The sequence below is a fragment of the Panulirus ornatus genome, chromosome 6 (assembly GCF_036320965.1).
Source record: "Panulirus ornatus isolate Po-2019 chromosome 6, ASM3632096v1, whole genome shotgun sequence".
In the NCBI taxonomy this organism is placed as follows: Eukaryota; Metazoa; Arthropoda; class Malacostraca; order Decapoda; family Palinuridae; genus Panulirus; species Panulirus ornatus.
In genome coordinates, this window is record NC_092229.1 from 42,386,813 (window position 1) to 42,413,050 (window position 26,238).

Genomic DNA, 26,238 nt, shown 5'->3' on the forward strand with positions numbered 1-26,238 from the left:
AGAGGGTTAGGGAAAACGATTTGGTAAACAGAGAAGAGGTAGTGAAAGCTTTGCGGAAGATGAAAGCCGGCAAGGCAGCAGGCTTGGATGGTATTGCAGTGGAATTTATTAAAAAAGGGGGTGACTGTATTGTTGACTGGTTGGTAAGGTTATTTAATGTATGTATGACTCATGGTGAGGTGCCTGAGGATTGGAGGAATGCCTGCATAGTGCCATTGTACAAAGGAAAAGGGGATAAGAGTGAGTGCTCAAATTACAGAGGTATAAGTTTGTTGAGGGAGCGGGGGGCTGGAAATCCTCCCCTCTCGTTTTTTTTTTTTTTTTTTTTTTTTTTTTTTTTTTTTTTTTTTTCCAAAAGAAGGAACAGAGAAGAGGGCCAGGTGAGGATATTCCCTCAAAGGCCCAGTCCTCTGTTCTTAACGCTACCTCGCTATCGCGGGAAATAGCGAATAGTATGAAAAAAAAAAAAAAAAAAAAAGTTTGTTGAGTATTCCTGGTAAATTGTATGGGAGGGTATTGATTGAGAGGGTGAAGGCATGTACAGAGCATCAGATTGGGGAAGAGCAGTGTGGTTTCAGAAGTGGTAGAGGATGTGTGGATCAGGTGTTTGCTTTGAAGAATGTATGTGAGAAATACTTAGAAAAGCAAATGGATTTGTATGTAGCATTTATGGATCTGGAGAAGGCATATGATAGAGTTGATAGAGATGCTCTGTGGAAGGTATTAAGAATATATGGTGTGGGAGGCAAGTTGTTAGAAGCAGTGAAAAGTTTTTATCGAGGATGTAAGGCATGTGTACGTGTAGGAAGAGAGGAAAGTGATTGGTTCTCAGTGAATGTAGGTTTGCGGCAGGGGTGTGTGATGTCTCCATGGTTGTTTAATTTGTTTATGGATGGGGTTGTTAGGGAGGTAAAGGCAAGAGTTTTGGAAAGAGGGGCAAGTATGAAGTCTGTTGGGGATGAGAGAGCTTGGGAAGTGAGTCAGTTGTTGTTCGCTGATGATACAGTGCTGGTGGCTGATTCATGTGAGAAACTGCAGAAGCTGGTGACGGAGTTTGGTAAAGTGTGTGGAAGAAGAAAGTTAAGAGTAAATGTGAATAAGAGCAAGGTCATTAGGTACAGTAGGGTTGAGGGTCAAGTCAATTGGGAGGTGAGTTTGAATGGAGAAAAACTGGAGGAAGTGAAGTGTTTTAGATATCTGGGAGTGGATCTGGCAGCGGATGGAACCATGGAAGCAGAATTGGACCATAGGGTGGGGGAGGGGGCGAAAATTCTGGGAGCCTTGAAGAATGTGTGGAAGTCGAGAACATTATCTCGGAAAGCAAAAATGGGTATGTTTGAAGGAATAGTGGTTCCAACAATGTTGTATGGTTGCGAGGCGTGGGCTATGGATAGAGTTGTGCGCAGGAGGATGGATGTGCTGGAAATGAGATGTCTGAGGACAATGTGTGGTGTGAGGTGGTTTGATCGAGTAAGTAACGTAAGGGTGAGAGAGATGTGTGGAAATAAAAAGAGCGTGGTTGAGAGAGCAGAAGAGGGTGTTTTGAAATGGTTTGGGCACATGGAGAGAATGAGTGAGGAAAGGTTGACCAAGAAGATATATGTGTCGGAGGTGGAGGGAACGAGGAGAAGAGGGAGACCAAATTGGAGGTGGAAAGATGGAGTGAAAAAGATTTTGTGTGATCGGGGCCTGAACTTGCAGGAGGGTGAAAGGAGGGCAAGGAATAGAGTGAATTGGAGCAATGTGGTATACCGGGGTTGACGTGCTGTCAGTGGATTGAATCAAGACATGTGAAGCGTCTGGGGTAAACCATGGAAAGCTGTGTAGGTATGTATATGTGCGTGTGTGGACGTATGTATATACATGTGTATGGGGGGGGGTTGGGCCATTTCTTTCGTCTGTTTCCTTGCGCTACCTCGCAAACGCGGGAGACAGCGACAAAGTATAAAAAAAAAAAAAAAAATATATATATATATATGTGTGTGTGTGTGTGTGTGTGTGTGTGTGTGTGTGTGTGTGTGTGTATGTGTTTGTGTGTGTATGAGTGGATGTGTCTCTCCTCGTCTGTTTCCTGGCGCTACCTCGCTAGCGCGGGAAACGGTGATCAAGTACAAAACTCCAGATGAGACCCTTATACAAAGTGAGTACACAGCACAAACCCATCACGCCCTCCCGCTCCTACACTCCTCATTTACTCATATTACTCACCAAGTCCCTCCCAGGGATTCGAACCCACGCCGTTTTGTTCTCGATCTACAACCTTATCATACAAGCGAATAGTCATGATTATGTAGTATTTCTTCCCAGCTAACACTCGAGTTTATTGTATTATGTGCATGAAGTACATGTGTAGCGTCCACGATGTAGCAAGTGCCTGCCAGCGCTCGGGGTTCGCCCACGGAGTCACCAGCGGGTCGGGCGGGCGGAGGTCAGTCACACGTACAGACAAAATGCACCTCTCTCTCTCTCTCTCTCTCTCTCTCTCTCTCTCTCTCTCTCTCTCTCTCTCTCTCTCTCTCTCGACCCTGGGAGAAGCGCTCTATTATAACTTACACACACACACACACACACCAGACATGGTGATCCAGCTGTGCAGGTCGACTATATAGTTGCCTCACTAAGCAATGCACAACAAACAAACCGATGGATTAAAAAAAAAGAATAATAATAATAAAGTAATATACTCAACCAATAAAGAAAAAATAAAAAAAATCAACATTTTTTTCTAAAATTCATTTACGATACATGACTCGTTTTCTTTAATGGTTTTAATATATTTAAGAGACTAAGATTATGTCTGTGTGGCCCAACTGTTGTTGTGGGAAACTGAAAGGAATAAAAAAAAAAAGGTGAATGATGTCACATTATTAACGACCATCTCTCTCAGTGACAACGTATTGACTAACCTGACATCTAGTTTTCTTTTTCCCGTTTTCTGTCTGTCTCCCAGCACGAATAAGTGTTCCTTTTTCTCTTTGTTGTTTGGCCGGTTTATCATTATCATAATCATATGATTTATTTATTTCCATAAAGTAAGAAAGAGACTAATTGAAAAAAAATTATACTTCATCATTTATTATTCTTTACATAACAAATAAATGACACACGATTCTGGCGCTTTTCTTTTGTTATCGTGTGTGGTTGACGAACGATTTTTATTGTATGTGTTCTGAGTCCGCCTTCCACCCTGAGCCTCTACGTTCGCCCTCCTCCCGCCCGCCTCCCCTCACCACGTCTCCTCCCGTCTCCACCTCTTCCTCCTCCTCACCACCACCACGTCTCCTCCCGTCTCCACCTCTTCCTCCTCCTCCTCACCACCACGTCTCCTCCCGTCTCCACCTCTTCCTCCTCCTCACCACCACCACGTCTCCTCTCGTCTCCACCTCTTCCTCCTCCTCACCACCACCACGTCTCCTCCCGTCTCCACCTCTTCCTCCTCCTCCTCACCACCACGCCTCCTCCCGTCTCCACCTCTTCCTCCTCCTCACCACCACCACGCCTCCTCCCTTCTCCACCTCCTCCTCTTCCTCCTCACCACCACCACGTCTCCTCCCGTCTCCACCACCTCCTCCTCCTCACCACCACCACATTTGTCATGCATGTCATCTTCTTCCTCCTCTTTTCCATCCCTGTCCTTCATTCTCCTTCCCAAGTCTCCTTTTCCCTCCCGTTCCTCCTCCTCCCATCTCCCTCCTCCTTCTCCACCTACCTTCCTCTCCCTCCCACTCCACCCTCCACCCTCCCCTCTCCTCCTGCTCCTCCCTCCCTCCCTTCCCGCTCCCGGCTCGGGATTAGACCCAGCGTGGCGGGGCGGCAGCTTTGTGCCCTGGGGCGTGTAACGCGCGGGGAGAGGCGTTTAATGTGTTAAAAACGGGGCAGCAAAGGGGTAATTAGACGGCGGCTCTGAGACGCTACCCCTTAATGGAGAGCTCAGACTTAAGCTGCTCTGGGAGACGTGGCCACGTTTCCCAGAGCTTCGCTTGTGTCGAGTTTATTCGTAAGGAAATGATGATGGCAGGGGGTCGGGTCGGGTCGGGTCGGGTCGGGTCTGCCTGCTCCGCACTCCTTTTTACGCTGCGGCTCAGAGGCGGGTTGAGGGAGACGGGGGTGAGCCGTGGCTGTCGCCCCCGCCCCCCGGGGTGGGGGGAGGAGGGAGGGAGGGGGATTACCCGACCACGTGTTAACCCGTCGACCAGATCCGACCTGTGTCTACCAGCAGGGTTCCTGTCTACGTATCTACCTGTCTCTACCTTCCTGTCTAACCTCTCTCTCTCTCCCTCTCTCTCTCTCTCTCTCTCTCTCTCTCTCTCTCTCTCTCTCTCTCTCTCTCTCTCTCTCTCTCTGCATCTATCTATCCATCCATATATAGATAGATAGATAGATAGACAGATAGATATGCATATCAACTAGGCACTGGTAGCACTGGTTCGAGTGAGAAACTGCGAAGTTGATGTTGGATTATGGGAGAGCATGTGAAAGGATGTGAAGTTGAAAGTAAATGGGAATGAAACCAAAGTTATTAGGTTCAGCAGTGCAGATACATTGAGTATGTAAATCTGAATGTAGAAAAACGGCAGGGAGTAAAGTGTTTTTACACACACACACATATATATATATATATATATATATATATATATATATATATATATATATATATATATATATATATATATATATAGGAGTGGCTGTGGCAGCCAATAAAATTATGAAGTCGGAGGTGAGTCATAGGGTGGGTGAGGGGGCGAAGGTTCTGGGAGCATTGAGAAATGTATGGAAAGAGAGTTCGTAATCTGGAAGGGTGAGAATGGGTGTTGTATTGACGCGAGACATGAGCTATAGACAAGAATGTATTGAAAAGAGTTGATATGTTGAAAATTAAATGTTTGAGGACAATATCGGTGTGTGTAGGGTTGCTTGAGTAAGATATGATAGGGTAAGAGAGATATGTGGTAATAAAAACGAGTGAGACTGAGAGAGCTGAAGAGGGTGTGTTCAAATAGTTTGACAAAAGGAAAAGAAAATATGTGAGGAGAGATTGACGAAAAAAAAAGGATGTATGTGTTAAAAGTTGAGGGAACAAGGAGAAATGGGAAGACCAAATTTAAGATGGAAGGATGGAGTGAAATAGATTCTGAGTGCTAAGAGCCTGAACGTAGAGGAGGATGAAAGGCGTTCACGGGAGAGAGTGAATTGGAGCGATGTGGTATACGTGGGTCGACGTGCTCTCAATGAACACAAATCGAGCAAATATAAAGTAATGAGGATCAGACACAGAGTGTAAGAAGACCTCAGTATTATCATCATTCTGCAGGAAATACGTTACAGGATTTTGTGTGTGTGAGAAGGACTCTTATGTGGGAGTTGACATCGTCCCAAACCTGTCGCCGGAGTAGAAGCGTACAGGAGACAAGTTGTCTTGTAACGAACATCAGAACAACTTTCAAGAATACGGATGAGGAAATGTACAGCAAGATGATCACATCCTACATAAGGCCAAGACTAAGATATGTCTGTCAGGTTTGGCTACCGCACTTAAAGAAACACAAATAGTTGATAGAGAAAGTCTAGAGGATGGTATTAGAATTAAGAGAGTTGAGTTACAAGGGAAGGGTAAAGGTCTAACAGTCGTCCACTTTGGAAGAGAAAAGAGTGAGGGGTGACCTGACCACAACCTTCAAGTTTGAAACAGATTGGTGAGGTGGACGGTGAACAGTTCTTCGAAAGCAATCAGGGAACATGACATGAACTTAGCAAGAAACTTTTTAGGAAATACGTAAATAAATCATTATCTTTAGTATAAAAGTGATGGATGAATTGAAGGGAATGGCTGAGGACATGGTCATTGCAGACATCATACATAGGTTTAAGAAGATGTGTTACAGTCGAGAAGGTTCAAGAGATGGGAACCAATGAGTGTACAATCCCCCCCCCCCCCTAAAGTACAAGCAAGTCATTACAAATAGGCAATTGCACACACACACACACACACACACACACACACACACACTTATAAATACACAGCCGCGGGAGCCACAAGACGCCACTAAGTATCAAGACCAGAACGTGTGAAGACAAGACTAAGGAAGAAGCCTCGAGATCAAACCAGGGATGAAGCCTCGAGACAGGACCATATATGAAGCCTCGAGACAAGACCAGGGATGAAGCCTCGAGATCAAACCAGGGATGAAGCCTCGAGATCAAACCATATGTGAAGCCTCGAGACCAGAGCAGGAGTAAAGCCTCGACCTCATACCAGATACGACCTTTCGATACCAAACCACAGCTGTGAAGCTTCGAAACCAGACCAGATATGAGGCCTCGAGACCCGACCTCACTTGAAACCTCGAGATCAGGATACAGTGAAACCCACAGACCAACGTACCCTGATACCCCTGGACCAGACCAATACGAAACCTCAAAAAATAAAAACTAAGATCAGAAACCACAATCCCAAAGCGCTGTGAATCCTTCAAAAGAGACCAGCTGTGAAACCCTGAGGACAGACCAACCAGCTGTGAGGCCCGGAGAACAGACCAGCTGTCGAACCCTAAGAGCAAACTAGCAGCGATGCCCTTGAGAACAGACCAGCTATAATTGCCTGTGAATAGACCAGCTGTGAAGCCCTACGAAGAGATTAACAGACCAGCTGTGAAGCCCTGGGATCAGGCTACTTGTGGGGCCCTGGGAACAGACCAGCTGTGGGGTCCTGGGATCAGGTTAGCTGTGGGGCCCTGGGAACAGACCAGCTGTGGGGTCCTGGGAGCAAACCAGCTGTGGGGACGTGGGAGTAAACCAGCTGTGAAGCCCTAGGAACAGACCAGCTGTGGAGCCCTAGGAACAGACCAGCTGTGGAGTCCTAGGAACAGACCAGCTGTGGAGCCCTAGGAACAGACCAGCTGTGGAGTCCTAGGAACAGACCAGCTGTGGGGCCCTGGGAACAGACCAGCTGTGGGGCCCTGGGAACAGACCAGCTGTGGGGCCCTGGGAGCAAACCACACACGAAGAACAATGGGAGGGGCCCGTCCCTGAGCATAAGGACAAGTGTCACGCTCGGTAAAGGGCCACCCATCTTTATCATATCTATCTTATTTATTTCTCTTCGTTCTTTCCCTCAAAAAAAAGTAAAACATTTGTGGAAAAATATGTAAATTTAAGTAGAAAGTAAATGACAACAGAAGACACAGATGGATGAAGGAAATTCCTTTTTGATATGACATAAAAAGATATGAAATATCATCAATGCTGTGGGAGGAGTTCCATTATTTTGTTTCTACGTGGATTTTGTAATTCAAATTCTGCTTGATACCGACAAAGGCATAAAACGATAGCCGGGGGTAGAGCGACAGACGGAGCCCGGCACAGCGCATAAGACGAGGGCCCCGCACAGGGCATAAGTCTTTGACGGCCCCGTCAAAAGCATAAGACGGCGGGAGGGGAGGGGAGGGGGGAAGGTAGGACGTTCGGGTGGGTGGGGGGGGACAGAGCGTCTAAGACGAGGCCCTGTAAAGAGCATAACTAACCAGGGAGTCTCAACTCGTGTTAATTACCTGACAAGCTAAGAGTTTAATTGACTTAATTAGTCTGCCTCCAGAGGGAGAGAGAGAGTCTGGCTGGGGCCAAGGTGGAGCGGGCTGAGAGATGCTGGGAGTGAGCTAGGGGGCAGCTGGGTTGGGCTGAGGGCTAGGGTAGGCTAGGGTCGCTAGGGTCGGGCTGTGGGGCTGCGTTTAGGGCTAATAGGGTCAAGTTTTGAGCTGCTAGGGTCGGGCTGTGGGCTGCTAGGGTTAGGCTTAGGACCGCTAGGGTCAAGCTGAGGGGCTGCTAGGATAGGATATGGGATAGCTAGGTCTTTAGTGGAGATGGCTAGGATGAGCTAGGATGCTTACTGGACAGGGTTAGCCTGCAAACTACTGCTCTTCCCTGGGGAAACCCTAGCCAACCTAGGATGACCAGCTGACGTCACCATCCACTGACAATGTGATTTTATGGCGTCATCCTCAGCTGATGGTGACGTCACTTAGCTGATGGTGACGTCACTTGCCAGTTGCCAGTGTGTGTGTGAGTGTGTGTGTGTGTGTGTGTGTGTGTGAGTGTGAGTGTGTGTGTGTGTGTGTGTGAGTGTGTGTGTGTGTGTGTGTGTGTGTGTGTGTGAGTGTGTGTGAGTGTGTGTGTGTGTGTGTGTGTGTGTGTGTGTGTGACTGAAGTTAACAGTTGGTTTATATAGAAGATCAATATATCGTTGTCTCTAGTGAGTAAAAGTGACCAAAACCCTGGAGCAATTACATTGACTAAATTCCTTCACTGATTACATTAACTTAATTTCTTGAGTGATTACATTAACTTAATTTCTTGAGTGATTACATGTTGATTTCTTGAGTGATTACATTAACTTAATTTCTTGAGTGATTACATTTTGATTTTTTGAGTGATTACATCGACTGAATTCCTAGAGTGATTACATTAACTTAATTTCTTGAGTGATTACATTTTGATTTCTTGAGTGATTACATTGACTGAATTCCTACAGTGATTACATTGACTTGATTTCTTGAGTGATTACATTGACTTGATTTCTTGAGTGATTACATCGACTGAATTCCTAGAGTGATTACATTAACTTAATTTCTTGAGTGATTACATGTTGATTCTTCAAGCGATTACATTGACTAAATTCCTTCATTGATTACATTAACTTAATTTCTTGAGTGATTACATGTTGATTTCTTGAGTGATTACATTGACTGAATTCCTACAGTGATTACATTGACTTGATTTCTTGAGTGATTACATTTAATTCCTAGAGTGATTACATTGACTTGATTTCTTGAGTGATTACATTGACCGGATTCCTTGAGTGATTACATTGACTTGATTCCTTGAGTGATTACATTGACTTGATTTCTTGAGTGATTACATTGAATTCCTAGTGATTACATTGACTTGATTTCTGGAGTGATTACATTGACCGGATTCCTTGAGTGATTACATTGACTTGATTCCTTGAGTGATTACATTGACTTGATTCCTTGTGTGATTACATTGACTTGATTCCTTGTGTGATTACATTGACTTAATCCCTTAAGTAATCACACGGACAATTCCTTCAGTGATTACATTAACTTAATTCATTGAGAGATTACATCACTTAATTTATTGAGTGATTACATCACTTAATCTATTGAGCGATTACATTACTCAATTCCCTCAGTGATTACATTACTTGATTCCTTAAATGACGACCGTAACAGCTTCGTGTGTACGATCGTAACCCCGTGAAGTGGTTACACAACCTTTGCCCACTGAACACATGGGGAGGTTGGGGTGAGGTGGCAACCCACTGGGGTTAAGCTGACCCCCCCCCCTTCCCCCATCACAGTCACCTGTGTAACCACTTGAGTGCCACCTGTGTAACCACTTGAGTGCCACTTGAGTGCCACAATCCTTCATTGCGCTGCTGTGCCCACTGGGTACAGCAACACAGACCTTGCGCACCACTGGGGCTTAACAGGACGACACAGTGGTGGTAAGGAACACGTCCTGTGTGGCACAGTGGTAATAACGGACACGTCCTGTGTGGCACAGTGGTAGTAACGGACACGTCCTGTGTGGCACAGTGGTAATAACGGACACGTCCTGTGTGGCACAGTGGTAATAACGGACACGTCCTGTGTGGCACAGTGGTAGTAACGGACACGTCCTGTGTGGCACAGTGGTAGTAACGGACACGTCCTGTGTGGCACAGTGGTAGTAACGGACACGTCCTGTGTGGCACAGTGGTAATAACGGACACGTCCTGTGTGGCACAGTGGTAGTAACGGACACGTCTTGTGCGACACAGTGGTAGTAAAGGACACGTCTTGTGTGACACAGTGATGGTAACAGACACGTCCTGTGTGGCAGAATGGTAGTAACGGACACGTCTTGTGCGACACAGTGGTAGTAAAGGACACGTCTTGTGTGACACAGTGATGGTAACGGACACGTCCTGTGCGGCACAGTGGTAATAACGGACACGTCCTGTGTGGCACAGTGGTAATAACGGACGCGTCCTGTGTGGCATAGTGGTAGTAATTGACACGTCTTCTACGGCAGAGTGGAAGTAATGGACCCGTTCGCTGTGGCACAGTTGTAATACAGTCGAAATATTGGACAAGTCCTGCGCGGCACAGTGGTGGCAACGGACCTGTCCTCTGCGGCACTGTGGTAGTAACGGACACGTCTCTTGCGGAACAGCGGTAGCAGCCAACGAGTCCTGTGTGGCACAGTGGTAGTAACGGACACGACTTGTGCGGCACAGTAGTGGTATCAAACACGCCCTGTGCGGTACAATGGTAGTAAAGGACACGTCTTGTGTGACACAGTGGTGGTAATGGACACGTCCTGTGTGGCACAGTGGTAGTAACGGACATGTCCTGTGCGACACAGTGGTAATAACGGACACGTCCTGTGTGGCACAGTGGTAGTAACGGACATGTCCTGTGCGACACAGTGGTAATAACGGACACGTCCTGTGTGGCACAGTGGTAGTAACGGACACGTCCTGTGTGACACAGTGGTGGTAACGGCCACGTCCTGTGCGACACAGTGGTAGTACCGGACCCGTCCTGTGTGGCACAGTGGTGGTAACGGCCACGTCCTGTGCGACACAGTGGTAGTAACGGACACGTCCTGTGTGGCACAGTGGTAATAACGGACACGTCCTGTGTGGCACAGTGGTAATAACGGACACGTCCTGTGTGGCACAGTGGTAGTAACGGACACGTCCTGTGTGGCACAGTGGTAATAATGGACACGTCCTGTGTGGCACAGTGGTAATAACGGACACGTCCTGTGTGGCACAGTGGTAGTAACGGACACGTCCTGTGTGGCACAGTGGTAATAACGGACACGTCCTGTGTGGCACAGTGGTAGTAACGGACACGTCCTGTGTGGCACAGTGGTAATAACGGACACGTCCTGTGTGGCACAGTGGTAGTAACGAACACGTCCTGTGTGGCACAGTGGTAATAACGGACACGTCCTGTGTGGCACAGTGGTAGTAACGGACACGTCCTGTGTGGCACAGCGGTAATAACGGACACGTCCTGTGTGGCACAGTGGTAGTAACGAACACGTCCTGTGTGGCACAGTGGTAGTAACGAACACGTCCTGTGTGGCACAGTGGTAGTAACGAACACGTCCTGTGTGGCACAATGGTAGTAACGGACACGTCCTGTGTGGCACAGTGGTAATAATGGACACGTCCTGTGTGGCACAGTGGTAGTAACGGACACGTCCTGTGTGGCACAGTGGTAGTAACGGACACGTCCTGTGTGGCACAGTGGTAATAACGGACACGTCTTGTGTGGCACAGTGGTAGTAACGAACACGTCCTGTGTGGCACAGTGGTAATAACGGACACGTCCTGTGTGGCACAGTGGTAATAACGGACACGTCCTGCGTGGCACAGTGGTAGTAACGGACACGTCCTGTGTGGCACAGTGGTAATAACGGACACGTCCTGTGTGGCACAGTGGTAATAACGGACACGTCCTGTGTGGCACAGTGGTAATAACGGACACGTCCTGTACGTATTAGTTACCTAAGAACCAACAACCTTGGTAATAAAATAACTCAAAAAAAAAGAATTACCGCATGCACTTCCTTCTTCCTTCACCTCCCGCACTTCCTTCTTCATTCACCTCCCGCACTTCCTTCTTCATTCACCTCCCGCACTTCCTTCTTCATTCACCTCCCGCACTTCCTTCTTCCTTCACCTCCCGCACTTCCTTCTTCTTTCACCTCCCGCACTTCCTTCTTCCTTCACCTCCCGCACTTCCTCGTTTTGTTCAAGTTCCAGCTAATAACTCTGTTCTTGCCTGAAGAACAAGAACAACAGGAGTGACTGATCTAGCTGCCCGCCAGACTACCACCACAGCAACAGCTGTGTAGCTGTGCCACACTCTGACGTCTTGTCCTTTTTAAACAAAAATTTCCCTCCTTCCCTTCACCCTTCACGTCATCCCTTCCCTTCACCCTTCACGTCATCTGTCTCGTCATCTCTTCACGTCATCTGTCACGTCATCCCGTCCCGTCACCGCTCACGTCATCCATTCCCGTCACCCCTCGTATCATCCCTTTCCATCAACCCCCACGTCATCTTTTCCCCCTCACCCCTTACGTCATCCTTTCCCGTCACCCTTCACGTTACCCCTCAGTCATCCCTTCCCCTCACCCTTCACGTCATCCTTTCCCCTTACCCTTCACATCCTCCCTTCCCGTCCCGTCATCCCTTCTTATTCCTCAATATAGAACACATCGACCATATCTATGTAAACATGGCTCCTATGTCAGCAGCTGTGACGTAGCGGTGCCATCAAGGAGAGAGAGAGAGAGAGAGAGAGAGAGAGAGAGAGAGAGAGAGAGAGAGAGAGAAAGAGAGAGAGAGAGAGAGAGAGAGAGCCGTCGTGAGAGACAGCGTCCCGTGACATCCCCCCCCCCCCCTCCCCTCACCACCACAAGAACAATAATATCCCGCTTCAACCTCCTTCAGTAAGGACATAATCGCCCCCCCCCGCCATTAATATAACCCCCTCTGAACTACAGTAACCTACTCATTCCCTCCTGATCCACTTAAGATTATTCAAGTCATCAAAATCATCAATTTCGTTCGTCGTCTTCAGCAAGTGTGTGTTTCAACCAGACCCTCTGCGACCTTGTGTATAATATATGGTCCTCCACCTGGAAGCGTGGGTTCGACTCTTGCTCACAATTATAGGTTTTTTTCCCTATCATTCCAGCAGATGAATCAACCCTTTTTTTCTTTCTTTTTTTTTAACTTTCATCATGTCCGTGGATTGTCCCAGGGATGGTGGAGGCGCCTGGGACGGGGAAGGGCATGGACGAGAATGTTCGCTCACCTGTCTATAAGCGATGGAAATAAGTGCGGCGTGAAGCTTGTACCTCCCATCGCTCCGCCCACCGCGCTGCTTATGGAGACTGGCGGGCGTATGATTGGCGGCGAGGGGTGTGACGTTGACGTGACGTCACCCAGCGGGGCGGGGCCAGGGGAAGAGGCCGCCCCCTCAGCCCGGCGTCTGCGTAGTGAGAGAGATGAAGCCATGGTGAGTGTGTGCCGCCGGCCGCTGGAGGCCGCTCTCCCGTCTCCTGCTGATCGCAAAGTCTCTTCCTAAATTACATATATATATATTTTTTCCTTGCCTTATATAGCGTGAAATATGGACTTATAATCTAGTATTCATTCCTTAGCTTAATCTATTTCCCCCCCTCAATTACAACCGTAAGTAGATTATTATAAATACTATACAGATCAATTTATTTATTCAACCTTTAATCCTATTTGAATGAATATGCCTCACTGACCCACAGATACGCTTTCCACAACAGTTAATACATCACAAAACAGGAGACATTAAGTATTGATGCTGAAATTACGAGATGAAGACAACGTGTCTGGCAAGCGGGAGGCGCTGGCCAGTGCGGTAGCGGCGGCTGCCACGACCGCCGGCCACCGCCCGACAACACTCGTGTGTGACCCTGAGTTATGTGGTGTTATAGCGGGATTCGAACCGCTACCGTTTCTGTGGCGGCTGGGAAAACGCTAACCACTTGGATATATATATATATATATATATATATATATATATATATTTTCATACTATTCACCATTTCCCGCGTTAGCGAGGTAGCGTTAAGAACAGAGGACTGGGCCTCTGAGGGAATATCCTCACCTGGCCCCCTTCACTGTTCCTTCTTTTGGAAAATTGAAAAAAAAAAAAAAATGGCAAGAATGAATGTGATACAAGCGTTAATGATGTAGGATCTTGGTGAAGGTTTGGAGGGAGTGTGTCACATCTTGTACGTCGGTGAGCAGTGTGTGGTAAATGACACAGGAGTAGATAAAGTTGAGGTGTGGAAGGGAGCAGCGCACCTTGCACGGTAAGACTGTAGGAGGAACCTGGTCACGGTGAGGTACTGGTGGTGTGCAGGGGAGGTGATCATGTCTCTACTGGTGGCTGCCTGGGACGTGTCGTGTATAGCGTGTGGCAGGAGTGGTACAACGTGGTGGAATGAGGACATGAGTGAGCTGGTGGTGGGGGGAAGAGGAAAATTTGGAAGGAGACAAATCTGCCGGAAAATTTGTCATGATTATGTAATATAGTGTAACAGAAGAGTTAAAAAGATGGTTATATACATATATATATATATATATATATATATATATATATATATATATATATATATATATATATGTATGTATATATCGATAAATGTGAAGCAACAAGGGTAAATGAACGGAAAATTAAAAGAAGAGGACGAAGAATGAAAGCAGAAGAGAAGAATGTGTGAGGAGTGAAAATATGTTAGACATGTGAGAGACTATTAGCAAGAAAACATAAAGTTAGCAAGAGATGGAGAAGACATTTGATAAATCTGATGGGAGATGAAGGTGAGAGAGACAGACATGTCTATTGTCTATTCGCACGGTAAGGAGAGTGGTAAGAAGGGAGAACAACAGATGTATGAAAGGCGAACGTAAGAGGAGAGATAATCCCACGAAAGAATGGAGAAGCTGGAGTGGTAAGCGAGGAGTGGAAGTGACACCCATATGGACTGGACCTGGAGAGAGTGTGTGTGGAGACATGGAAGAGTGGTCAGGTGTCTGCTGGCTGCAGGAAGGAAGTACCTGTTTCACTGTACAGTGGCAAAGGAGGTAAAAGGAACTGTTAAAGAGGAAACAAACATATCACCATCATCGGGAAGGCTGGAGGGTGAGTGACTGTGTTAACACGAATGGTGAAGCTCCTGTTCGTGAGGTCCAAAGCGGCGGGTGTAGGGAGGGAGGAGGACCTGTAAACCAGTTGTTTACACGTAGACAATCAAAGTACGAGGCAAACAATGGAAAGAAGTAAACACTGTACTTGTGGAGTGAGAAGTGAGTTGTACTTGAATTGGAAGACACTGTGGAAAGTTTTGCTGTAGGTTGGAGTACATGGAAGACCCGGACGCTGTTATGAGGTTTTGTAACGGAAGCGGAGGTGTGTGTTATAAGTGTAGCGGCGGTGTACGTTATGAGTGTAGCTTCGGTGTATGAGTGTAGCGGCGGTGTGTGTTATGAGTGTAGCGATGGTCTATGTTATGAGTGTAGCTTCGGTGTATGTTATGAGTGTAGCGGCGGTGTACGTTATGAGTGTAGCTTCGGTGTATGAGTGTAGCGGCGGTGTGTGTTATGAGTGTAGCGATGGTCTATGTTATGAGTGTAGCGTCGGTGTGTGTTATGAGTGTAGCGTCGATGTGTGTTATGAGTGTAGCGTCGGTGTATGTTATGAGTGTAGCGTCGGTGTATGTTATGAGTGTAGCGTGGGTGTATGTTATGAGTGTAGCGGCGGTGTATGTTATGAGTGTAGCGGTGGTGTGTGTTATGAGTGTAGCGGCGGTGTATGTTCTGAGTGTAGCGGCGGTGTATGTTATGAGTGTAGCGGTGGTGTATGTTATGAGTGTAGCGGTGGTGTGTGTTATGAGTGTAGCGTCGGTGTATGTTATAAGTGTAGCGGTGGTGTATGTTATGAGTGTAGCGGCGGTGTGTGTTATGAGTGTAGCGTCGGTGTATGTTATGAGTGTAGCGGCGGTGCGTGTTATGAGTGTAGCGGCGGTGTATGTTATGAGTGTAGCGGCGGTGTATGTTATGAGTGTAGCGGTAGTGTGTGTTATGAGTGTAGCGGTGGTGTGTGTTATGAGTGTAGCGGTAGTGTGTGTTATGAGTGTAGCGGTAGTGTGTGTTATGAGTGTAGCGGTAGTGTGTGTTATGAGTGTAGCGGCGGTGTGTGTTATGAGTGTAGCGGCTGTGTGTGTTATGAGTGTAGCGGTGGTGTGTGTTATGAGTGTAGCGGCGGTGTGTGTTATGAGTGTAGCGGCGGTGTGTGTTATGAGTGTAGCGGCGGTGTATGTTATGAGTGTAGCGGCGGTGTATGTTATGAGTGTAGCGGTAGTGTGTGTTATGAGTGTAGCGGTGGTGTGTGTTATGAGTGTAGCGGTAGTGTGTGTTATGAGTGTAGCGGTAGTGTGTGTTATGAGTGTAGCGGTAGTATGGATTATGAGTGTAGCGGCGGTGTGTGTTATGAGTGTAGCGGCGGTGTATGTTATGAGTGTAGCGGTGGTGTGTGTTATGAGTGTAGCGGCGGTGTGTGTTATGAGTGTAGCGGCGGTGTGTGTTATGAGTGTAGCGGCGGTGTGTGTTATGAGTGTAGCGGCGGTGTGTGTTATGAATGTAGCGGCGGTGTGTGTTATGAGTGTAGCGTCGGTGTATGTTATGAGTGTAGCGGCGGTGTGTGTTATGAGTGTAGCGTCGGTGTATGTTATGAGTGTAGCGGCGGTGTGTGTTATGAATGTAGCGGCGGTGTATGTTATGAGTGTAGCGGCGGTGTGTGTTATGAGTGTAGCGTCGGTGTGTGTTATGAGTGTAGCGTCGGTGTATGTTATGAGTGTAGCGTCGGTGTACGTTATGAGTGTAGCGTCGGTGTATGTTATGAGTGTAGCGGAGGTGTGTGTTATGAGTGTAGCGGCGGTGTGTGTTATGAGTGTAGCGTCGGTGTATGTTATGAGTGTAGCGTCGGTGTACGTTATGAGTGTAGTGGAGGTGTATGTTATGAGTGTAGCGTCGGTGTATGTTATGAGTGTAGCGGCTTTGTGTGTTATGAGTGTAGCGGTAGTGTGTGTTATGAGTGTAGCGTCGGTGTATGTTATGAGTGTAGCGTCGGTGTATGTTATGAGTGTAGCGGCAGTGTGTGTTATGAGTGTAGGCGGAGATATGATTGAGTGACCTGAAATCCATATTGGGGTTGTGTTACGGTTGTGTCAACACCATGATCACTGGATGTGTTATGGATGAGTTAGTGTGTGTGTGTGTGTGTGTGTGTGTGTGTGTGTGTGTGTGTGTGTGTGTGTGTGTGTGGTGAGAGCAAGGGGGGAGGGGGGTAGTTGACCAGGGGGGTACAGACCGGACAGTGGCCGCTGTTGTATGTAGATGACGCCGTCTTGTTGGCTGATCCAGTGGAGGAGATGGGTCGAACTGGGGAGGGAGAGAGGGAGGGAGAGCGATGATGGAGGAGGGAGGAGTGCGTGGGTGAGTGAGCAGAGGCCAGGTCGATGATGTACATAAAGGAAAGATGAAAATCAGAGGTGTCGTTGGGAAGAAATACAAAAACATACGAAGAGCGACAGACCAATGGCTTCCTTCGAAGTTGTGTGCGATCGTGGAAGAAACTCACAGATCACTGTGGTAGTGCCAGAAGCTGTACAGATAACGCAAAGAGGATAGCCCACAAAAAAAAAAATGGGTTGTAAGTGAGTAAGGAGGCGCTGAGTTGTACGTGAGTAAGGAGGCGCTGATAATGTAGGGTCGCGGAAGATGGAAGGTCGTGTCATACGGTCTATTGGGGGAGTGGCAGCATGAAGACGTGAGAAGGTCAGGTGGAGGTGGTACGTCATACCTGTGGTTATGGTGGATACAGATGAGAGAGAGAGAGAGAGAGAGAGAGAGAGAGAGAGAGAGAGAGAGAGAGAGAGAGAGAGAGAGAGAGAGATGAGCAGGCAGATGTAGTGAGAGACGTGGGCAGGTCTGGGAAGGTGAGGGATCAAGGTGTGAGATAACCCACTGGTGACTGGATGACACACACACACACACACACACAAACACACACAAGTATCGTGTGTGTGTGTGTGTGTGTGTGTGGCGGTGGGTGGACGAAGACGTTGACCTCAACACACACACACACACACACACACACACACACACACACACACACACAAGTATCTTGTGTGTGTGTGTGTGTGTGTGTGTGTGTGTGTGTGTGTGTGTGTGTGTGTGTGTGTGGCGGTGGGTGGACGAAGACGTTGACCTCAACACACACACACACACACACACACACACACACACACACAATAATCAACACGTCAAATCAACACATAAAAAAAAAATATCGTTTAAGTTCGTGTGTCACCTCAGAGCAAGGGGGTCAGTCAGCATGAGGAGGTCTGTCTGGTTTGGTGATGCGTGCGCAGTAATGTACCCGACCATCAGGTTAGAACCCGACCCGGCCATCAGGTTAGAACCCGACCCGACCATCAGGTTAGAACCCGACACAACCATCAGGTTAGAACCCGACCCGACCATCAGGTTAGAACCCGACCCGACCATCAGGTTAAAACCCGACCCGACCATCAGGTTAAAACCCGACCCGGCCATCAGGTTAGAACCCGACCCGACCATCAGGTTAGAACCCGACCCGACCATCAGGTTAGAACCCGACACAACCATCAGGTTAGAACCCGACCCGACCATCAGGTTAGAACCCGACCCGACCATCAGGTTAGAACCCGACACAACCATCAGGTTAGAACCCGACCCGACCATCAGGTTAGAACCCGACCCGACCATCAGGTTAAAACCCGACCCGACCATCAGGTTAAAACCCGACCCGGCCATCAGGTTAGAACCCGACCCGACCATCAGGTTAGAACCCGACACAACCATCAGGTTAGAACCCGACCCGACCATCAGGTTAGAACCCGACCCGACCATCAGGTTAGAACCCGACCCGACCATCAGGTTAGAACCCGACACAACCATCAGGTTAGAACCCGACCCGACCATCAGGTTAGAACCCGACCCGACCATCAGGTTAGAACCCGACCCGACCATCAGGTTAGAACCCGACCCGACCATCAGGTTAGAACCCGACCCGACCATCAGGTTAGAACCCGACACAACCATCAGGTTAGAACCCGACACAACCATCAGGTTAGAACCCGACCCGACCATCAGGTTAAAACCCGACCCGACCATCAGGTTAGAAATGGAGTGATGGGGGTAGATGGATGGGTGAATAGGTCGGTACAGAATCATACTCGTAAACAATTGATATATGAACAGGATAAGACTGGTGTGTGTCGTGTACATGGCTTTTGTGAGGGTGTACATGTCGTGTACATGGCTTTTGTGAGGGTGTACATGACTGATGTGTCGTGCACATAATGGTTTTATACTTGTACATGACTGTTGTGTCATGTGCATGGCTGTAATAAGGGTGTACATGACTGGTGTGACGTGTACATGACTGTTCTGAGTGTACATGGCTGGTATGTGGTGTACAAGACTGCTGTTAGGATGTACATGGCTGGTATACCGTGTACATGACTGTTGTGAGGTTGTACATGGCTGGTATACCGTGTACATGACTGTTGTGAGGTTGTACATGGCCGGTATACCGTGTACATGACTGTTGTGAGGTTGTACATGGCTGGTATACCGTGTACATGACTGTTGTGAGGGTGTACATGGCTGGTATACCGTGTACATGACTGTTGTGAGGTTGTACATGGCTGGTATACCGTGTACATGACTGTTGTGAGGGTGTACATGGCTGGTGTACCGTGTACATGACTTGTGAGGGTGTACATGCTGTTATGTAGTGTACATGACTGTCGTGAGGGTGTACATGGCTGGTATACCGTGTACATGACTGTTGTGAGGGTGTACATGGCTGGTATACCGTGTACATGACTGTTGTGAGGGTGTACATGCTGTTATGTAGTGTACATGACTGTCGTGAGGGTGTACATGGCTGGTGTACATGACCGACATGATAATCGTATGCGTATACCAGTGTCTATAATACTTGGAAGATTATAAAAACATAATGATGATGATAATGATAATGATGATAATGATGATAATGATGATAATGATAATGATGATTATAATGATAATGATGATGATAATGATAATGATGATGATAATGATAATGATGATGATAATGATGATGATAATGATAATAATGATGATGATGATGATGAAGATAATGATGATAATGATTATGATGATGATATAATGATTATGATGATGATATAAGAATGATGACGTCAGGATATAGCAACTCACTCCTCTAGTTTAGGTGAGGAAGGCTTGAGGGGTGGAGTGGGCGGCGCCTCACGCCCCTGCTCCTCATCTCTGGCCTCCCGCTCACCCAGGAGCCCACGCCCATCCCCCCTCTCTTGAAAGTGGGCGTGGTCGTAGGCTAGCGGCGATGCTGATTGGTCGGCCTCCAGGGAGGGTGTGTTGGGCTCGGGGGAAGGGGCGTGTCCGAGGGGAGAGTGGGCGGGGTAGTCTTCATGGGAGGGCGTGGGCGTGTGCGGGCGTGAGGTGGGCGGGGAGTGTGGGGAGGCGGGAGAGGTTACCTCCAAGTTGCTACTGACGGCGGAGGCGTCTGGGTCCTCACCGGCCTCGCCCTGCGGGAGAAAGAACACACAACACTCCGTCAGCCACGCCCTTAGACGAGCTCTCACAGAAAATGGGAACAACACTGAACGTTAACGGAAAATACAGAAAACGAGGAACATGGGACACACACACTGAAAACGGGGGCAACATGCTGCACACATATACACACAGTGGCTCTCCTCAAAGAAAACGAGAACGATAAAAACAATCACGGACGTTAAAGGAAAACACACACACACACACACACACACGCACACACACACACACACACACACACACACACACACACACACACACCACACACACACACACACACACATACACACAAATACAAACACACACACACACACATACACACACACACACACACACACACACACACTCACACAGACACACACAAACATACACACGCACACACACACACACACACACACACACACACACACACACACACACACACACACACACACACACACACACACATACACACAAATACATACACACACACACACACACACACACACACACATACACACAAATACATACACACACACACATACATACACACACACACACACACACACACACACACACACACACACACACACACACACACACACACACACACACACACACACACACACACACACACACACAATAATGGGGATATTTCCCTATAAAAATGCGATCAATATAAACAGAAATTATAGATAATTATTTCTGTTTATATAATAACTATCATCCTGTTAGTTATTTCCGTTTACGGCGAGACCAACCTAGTATAAACCAACTGAATCATAGTGAATATAAGAATAAATGTTAATGGTAATGATAATTAGGTTATTGTAAATTACAGGTAAAACTCCATCAATTATTTTCATTAATGAATAATTAAGAAAAAATATTTATAAATCCTTAATCATAAATTTCACTGAAAATTCTGATATGTTTCAGACCATTTTGTGCACAACTTAACTGTGTTATTACCATGTGTCTGAGTGTTAGCGACATCACTAACCTGTGTCTGAGTGTTAGCCACACCACTAACCTGTGTCTGAGTGTTAGCCACACCACTAACCTGTGTCTGAGTGTTAGCGACATCACTAACCTGGGTCTGAGTGTTAGCCTCACCCTACACCACTAACCTGGGTCTGAGTGTTAGCCTCACCCTACACCACTAACCTGGGTCTGAGTGTTAGCCTCACCACTAACCTGGGTCTGAGTGTTAGCGACATCACTAACCTGGGTCTGAGTGTTAGCGACACCACTAACCTGGGTCTGAGTGTTAGCCTCACCCTACACCACTAACCTGGGTCTGAGTGTTAGCCTCACCCTACACCACTAACCTGGGTCTGAGTGTTAGCCTCACCACTAACCTGGGTCTGAGTGTTAGTGTCACCCTACACCACTAACCTGGGTCTGAGTGTTAGCCTCACCCTACACCACTAACCTGGGTCTGAGTGTTAGTGTCACCCTACACCACTAACCTGGGTCTGAGTGTTAGCCACACCCTACACCACTAACCTGGGTCTGAGTGTTATTGCCACCCGACACCACTAACCTGGGTCTGAGTGTTAGCCACACCACTAACCTGGGTCTGAGTGTTAGTGACACCCTACACCACTAACCTGGGTCTGAGTGTTAGTGACACCACTAACCTGGGTCTGAGTGTTAGTGACACCACTAACCTGGGTCTGAGTGTTAGTGACACCACTAACCTGGGTCTGAGTGTTAGCCTCACCCTACACCTCTAACCTGGGTCTGAGTGTTAGTGCCACCCTACACCACTAACCTGGGTCTGAGTGTTAGCCACACCACTAACCTGGGTCTGAGTGTTAGTGCCACCCTACACCACTAACCTGGGTCTGAGTGTTAGTGTCACCCTACACCACTAACCTGGGTCTGAGTGTTAGTGTCACCCTACACCACTAACCTGGGTCTGAGTGTTAGTGCCACCCTACACCACTAACCTGGGTCTGAGTGTTAGCCACACCACTAACCTGGGTCTGAGTGTTAGTGACACCACTAACCTGGGTCTGAGTGTTAGCCTCACCCTACACCTCTAACCTGGGTCTGAGTGTTAGTGCCACCCTACACCACTAACCTGGGTCTGAGTGTTAGCCACACCACTAACCTGGGTCTGAGTGTTAGTGACACCATTAACCTGGGTCTGAGTGTTAGCCTCACCCTACGCCACTAACCTGGGTCTGAGTGTTAGTGTCACCCTACACCACTAACCTGGGTCTGAGTGTTAGTGTCACCCTACACCACTAACCTGGGTCTGAGTGTTAGTGTCACCCTACACCACTAACCTGGGTCTGAGTGTTAGTGTCACCCTACACCACTAACCTGGGTCTGAGTGTTAGTGTCACCCTACACCACTAACCTGGGTCTGAGTGTTAGTGTCACCCTACACCACTAACCTGGGTCTGAGTGTTAGTGTCACCCTACACCACTAACCTGGGTCTGAGTGTTAGTGACACCACTAACCTGGGTCTGAGTGTTAGCCTCACCCTACACCACTAACCTGGGTCTGAGTGTTAGGCCACGAACCCTACACCACTAACCTGGGTCTGAGTGTTAGCCTCACCCTACACACTAACCTGGGTCTGAGTGTTAGCCACCCTACCCACTAACCTGGGTCTGAGTGTTAGGCCTCACCCTACCACTAACCTGGGTCTGAGTGTAGTTACCCCTACAACCACTAACCTGGGTCTGAGTGTTAGCTCACCCTACACCACTAACCTGGGTCTGAGTGTTAGCCTCACCCTACACCACTAACCTGGGTCTGAGTGTTAGCTCACCTACACCACTAACCTGGGTCTGAGTGTTAGCTCACCCTTAACACCACTAACCTGGGTCTGTAGTGTTAGTGCCACCCTACACCACTAACCTGGGTCTGAGTGTTAGCCTCACCCTACCCACTAACCTGGGGTCTGAGTGATTAGCCTCACCCTACACCACTAACCTGGGTCTGAGTGTTAGCCTCACCTACACCACTAACCCTGGGTCTGTTGTTAGTGTCACCCTTACACACTAACCTGGGTCTGAGTGTTAGCCTCACCCCTACACCACTATCCTGGGTTCTGTGTGTTAGTGTCACCCTACACCACTAACCTGGGTCTGAGTGTTAGCCTCACCCTACACCACTAACCTGGGTCTGAGTGTTAGCCTCACCCTACACCACTAACCTGGGTCTGAGTGTTAGTGCCACCCTACACCACTAACCTGGGTCTGAGTGTTAGCCTCACCCTACACCACTAACCTGGGTCTGAGTGTTAGTGTCACCCTACACCACTAACCTGGGTCAGTGTTAGTGTCACCCTACACCACTAACCTGGGTCTGAGTGTTAGCCTCACCCTACACCACTAACCTGGGTCTGAGTGTTAGCCTCACCCTACACCACTAACCTGGGTCTGAGTGTTAGCCTCACCCTACACCACTAACCTGGGTCTGAGTGTTAGCCACACCACTAACCTGGGTCTGAGTGTTAGCCTCACCCTACACCACTAACCTGGGTCTGAGTGTTAGTGCCGTCCTACACCACTAACCTGGGTCTGAGTGTTAGTGCCACCCTACATCACTAACCTGGGTCTGAGTGTTAGCCTCACCCTACACCACTAACCTGGGTCTGAGTGTTAGTGTCACCCTACACCACTAACCTGGGTCTGAGTGTTAGCCTCACCCTACACCACTAACCTGGGTCTGAGTGTTAGCCTCACCCTACACCACTAACCTGGGTCTGAGTGTTAGTGGTGACGTCACCGTCTATGGCCTCCCGCTTCCTCTGATCTTCCTTCAGTCTCTCGCTTTTCCTCCACTTGGCTCGACGGTTCTGGAACCACACCTTCCAGGAGGAACCACAAGGATGGTGTTAGTACACGTCGTGGTGATGGTGATAGTGGTGATAGTGATGGTGAGAATGGAGATAGTGATGGTGAGTGGTGATAGTGGTGGTGATGGTGAGAATGGAGATGGTGATGGTGATGGTGAGTGGTGATAGTGGTGGTGATGGTGAGAGTGGTGATAGTGGTGATGATGGTGATAGAGGTGGTGATGGTGAGAGTGGTGATAGTGGTGATGATGGTGATAGTGGTGGTAATGGTGAGAGTGGTGATAGTGGTGATGATGGTGATAGTGGTGGTGATGGTGAGAGTGGTGATAGTGGTGATGATGGTGATAGTGGTGGTGATGGTGAGAGTGGTGATAGTGGTGATGATGGTGATAGAGGTGGTGATGGTGAGAATGGTGAGAGTGGTGATAGTGGTGGTGATGGTGAGTGGTGATAGTGGTGGTGATGGTGAGAATGGTGATAGTGGTGGTGATGGTGAGAATGGTGATAGTGGTGATGATGGTGATAGAGGTGGTGATGGTGAGAATGGTGATAGTGATGGTGAGAGTGGTGATAGTGGTGGTAATGGTGAGTGGTGACAGTGGTGGTGATGGTGATAGTAGTGATTGTGGTGGTGATGGTGACAGTGGTGGTGATAGTGGTGGTGATATTGGTGATGGTGGAGGTTGTGATGAAGATGATAATCTTGTGTTGTCACATGGCGTTAATTAAAGATAGTAAGCAGTATATATATATTTTTTTTTTTTTTTTATACTTTGTCGCTGTCTCCCGCGTTTGCGAGGTAGCGCAAGGAAACAGACGAAAGAAATGGCCCAACCCCCCCCCCCCCCCCATACACATGTATATACATACGTCCACACACGCAAATATACATACCTACACAGCTTTCCATGGTTTACCCCAGACGCTTCACATGCCTTGATTCAATCCACTGACAGCACGTCAGCCCCGGTATACCACATCGCTCCAATTCACTCTATTCCTTGCCCTCCTTTCACCCTCCTGCATGTTCAGGCCCCGATCACACAAAATCTTTTTCACTCCATCTTTCCACCTCCAATTTGGTCTCCCTCTTCTCCTTGTTCCCTCCACCTCCGACACATATATCCTCTTGGTCAATCTTTCCTCACTCATTCTCTCCATGTGCCCAAACCACTTCAAAACACCCTCTTCTGCTCTCTCAACCACGCTCTTTTTATTTCCACACATCTCTCTTACCCTTACGTTACTCACTCGATCAAACCACCTCACACCACACATTGTCCTCAAACATCTCATTTCCAGCACATCCATCCTCCTGCGCACAACTCTATCCATAGCCCATGCCTCGCAACCATACAACATTGTTGGAACCACTATTCCTTCAAACATACCCATTTTTGCTTTCCGAGATAATGTTCTCGACTTCCACACATTCTTCAAGACCCCAGAATTTTCGCCCCCTCCCCCACCCTATGATCCACTTCCGCTTCCATGGTTCCATCCGCTGCCAGATCCACTCCCAGATATCTAAAACACTTAACTTCCTCCAGTTTTTCTCCATTCAAACTCACCTCCCAATTGACTTGACCCTCAACCCTACTGTACCTAATAACCTTGCTCTTATTCACATTTACTCTTAACTTTCTTCTTCCACACACTTTACCAAACTCAGTCACCAGCTTCTGCAGTTTCACACATGAATCAGCCACCAGCGCTGTATCATCAGCGAACAACAACTGACTCACTTCCCAAGCTCTCTCATCCCCAACAGACTTCATACTTGCCCCTCTTTCCAAAACTCTTGCATTTACCTCCCTAACAACCCCATCCATAAACAAATTAAACAACCATGGAGACATCACACACCCCTGCCGCAAACCTACATTCACTGAGAACCAATCACTTTCCTCTCTTCCTACACGTACACATGCCTTACATCCTCGATAAAAACTTTTCACTGCTTCTAACAACTTTCCTCCCACACCATATATTCTTAATACCTTCCACAGAGCATCTCTATCAACTCTATCATATGCCTTCTCCAGATCCATAAATGCTACATACAAATCCATTTGCTTTTCTAAGTATTTCTCACATACATTCTTCAAAGCAAACACCTGATCCACA

The 26,238-nt window shown here is 47.8% G+C and overlaps 1 protein-coding gene across 1 annotated transcript in view; it reads right to left on the reverse strand.

Annotated features, from left to right (window-relative positions):
• Drgx (Dorsal root ganglia homeobox) overlaps nt 1–26,238 on the reverse strand; it is a 221,310-nt gene that overhangs the window by 25,542 nt on the left and 169,530 nt on the right. The window contains exons 5-7 of the mRNA XM_071662823.1: nt 24,013–24,123; nt 19,937–20,283; nt 12,897–13,073 (exon numbers count right to left, since the gene is read on the reverse strand). Coding sequence (XP_071518924.1) covers nt 12,897–13,073; nt 19,937–20,283; nt 24,013–24,123 — 635 coding nt within the window. The remainder of the gene's footprint in view (nt 1–12,896; nt 13,074–19,936; nt 20,284–24,012; nt 24,124–26,238) is intronic.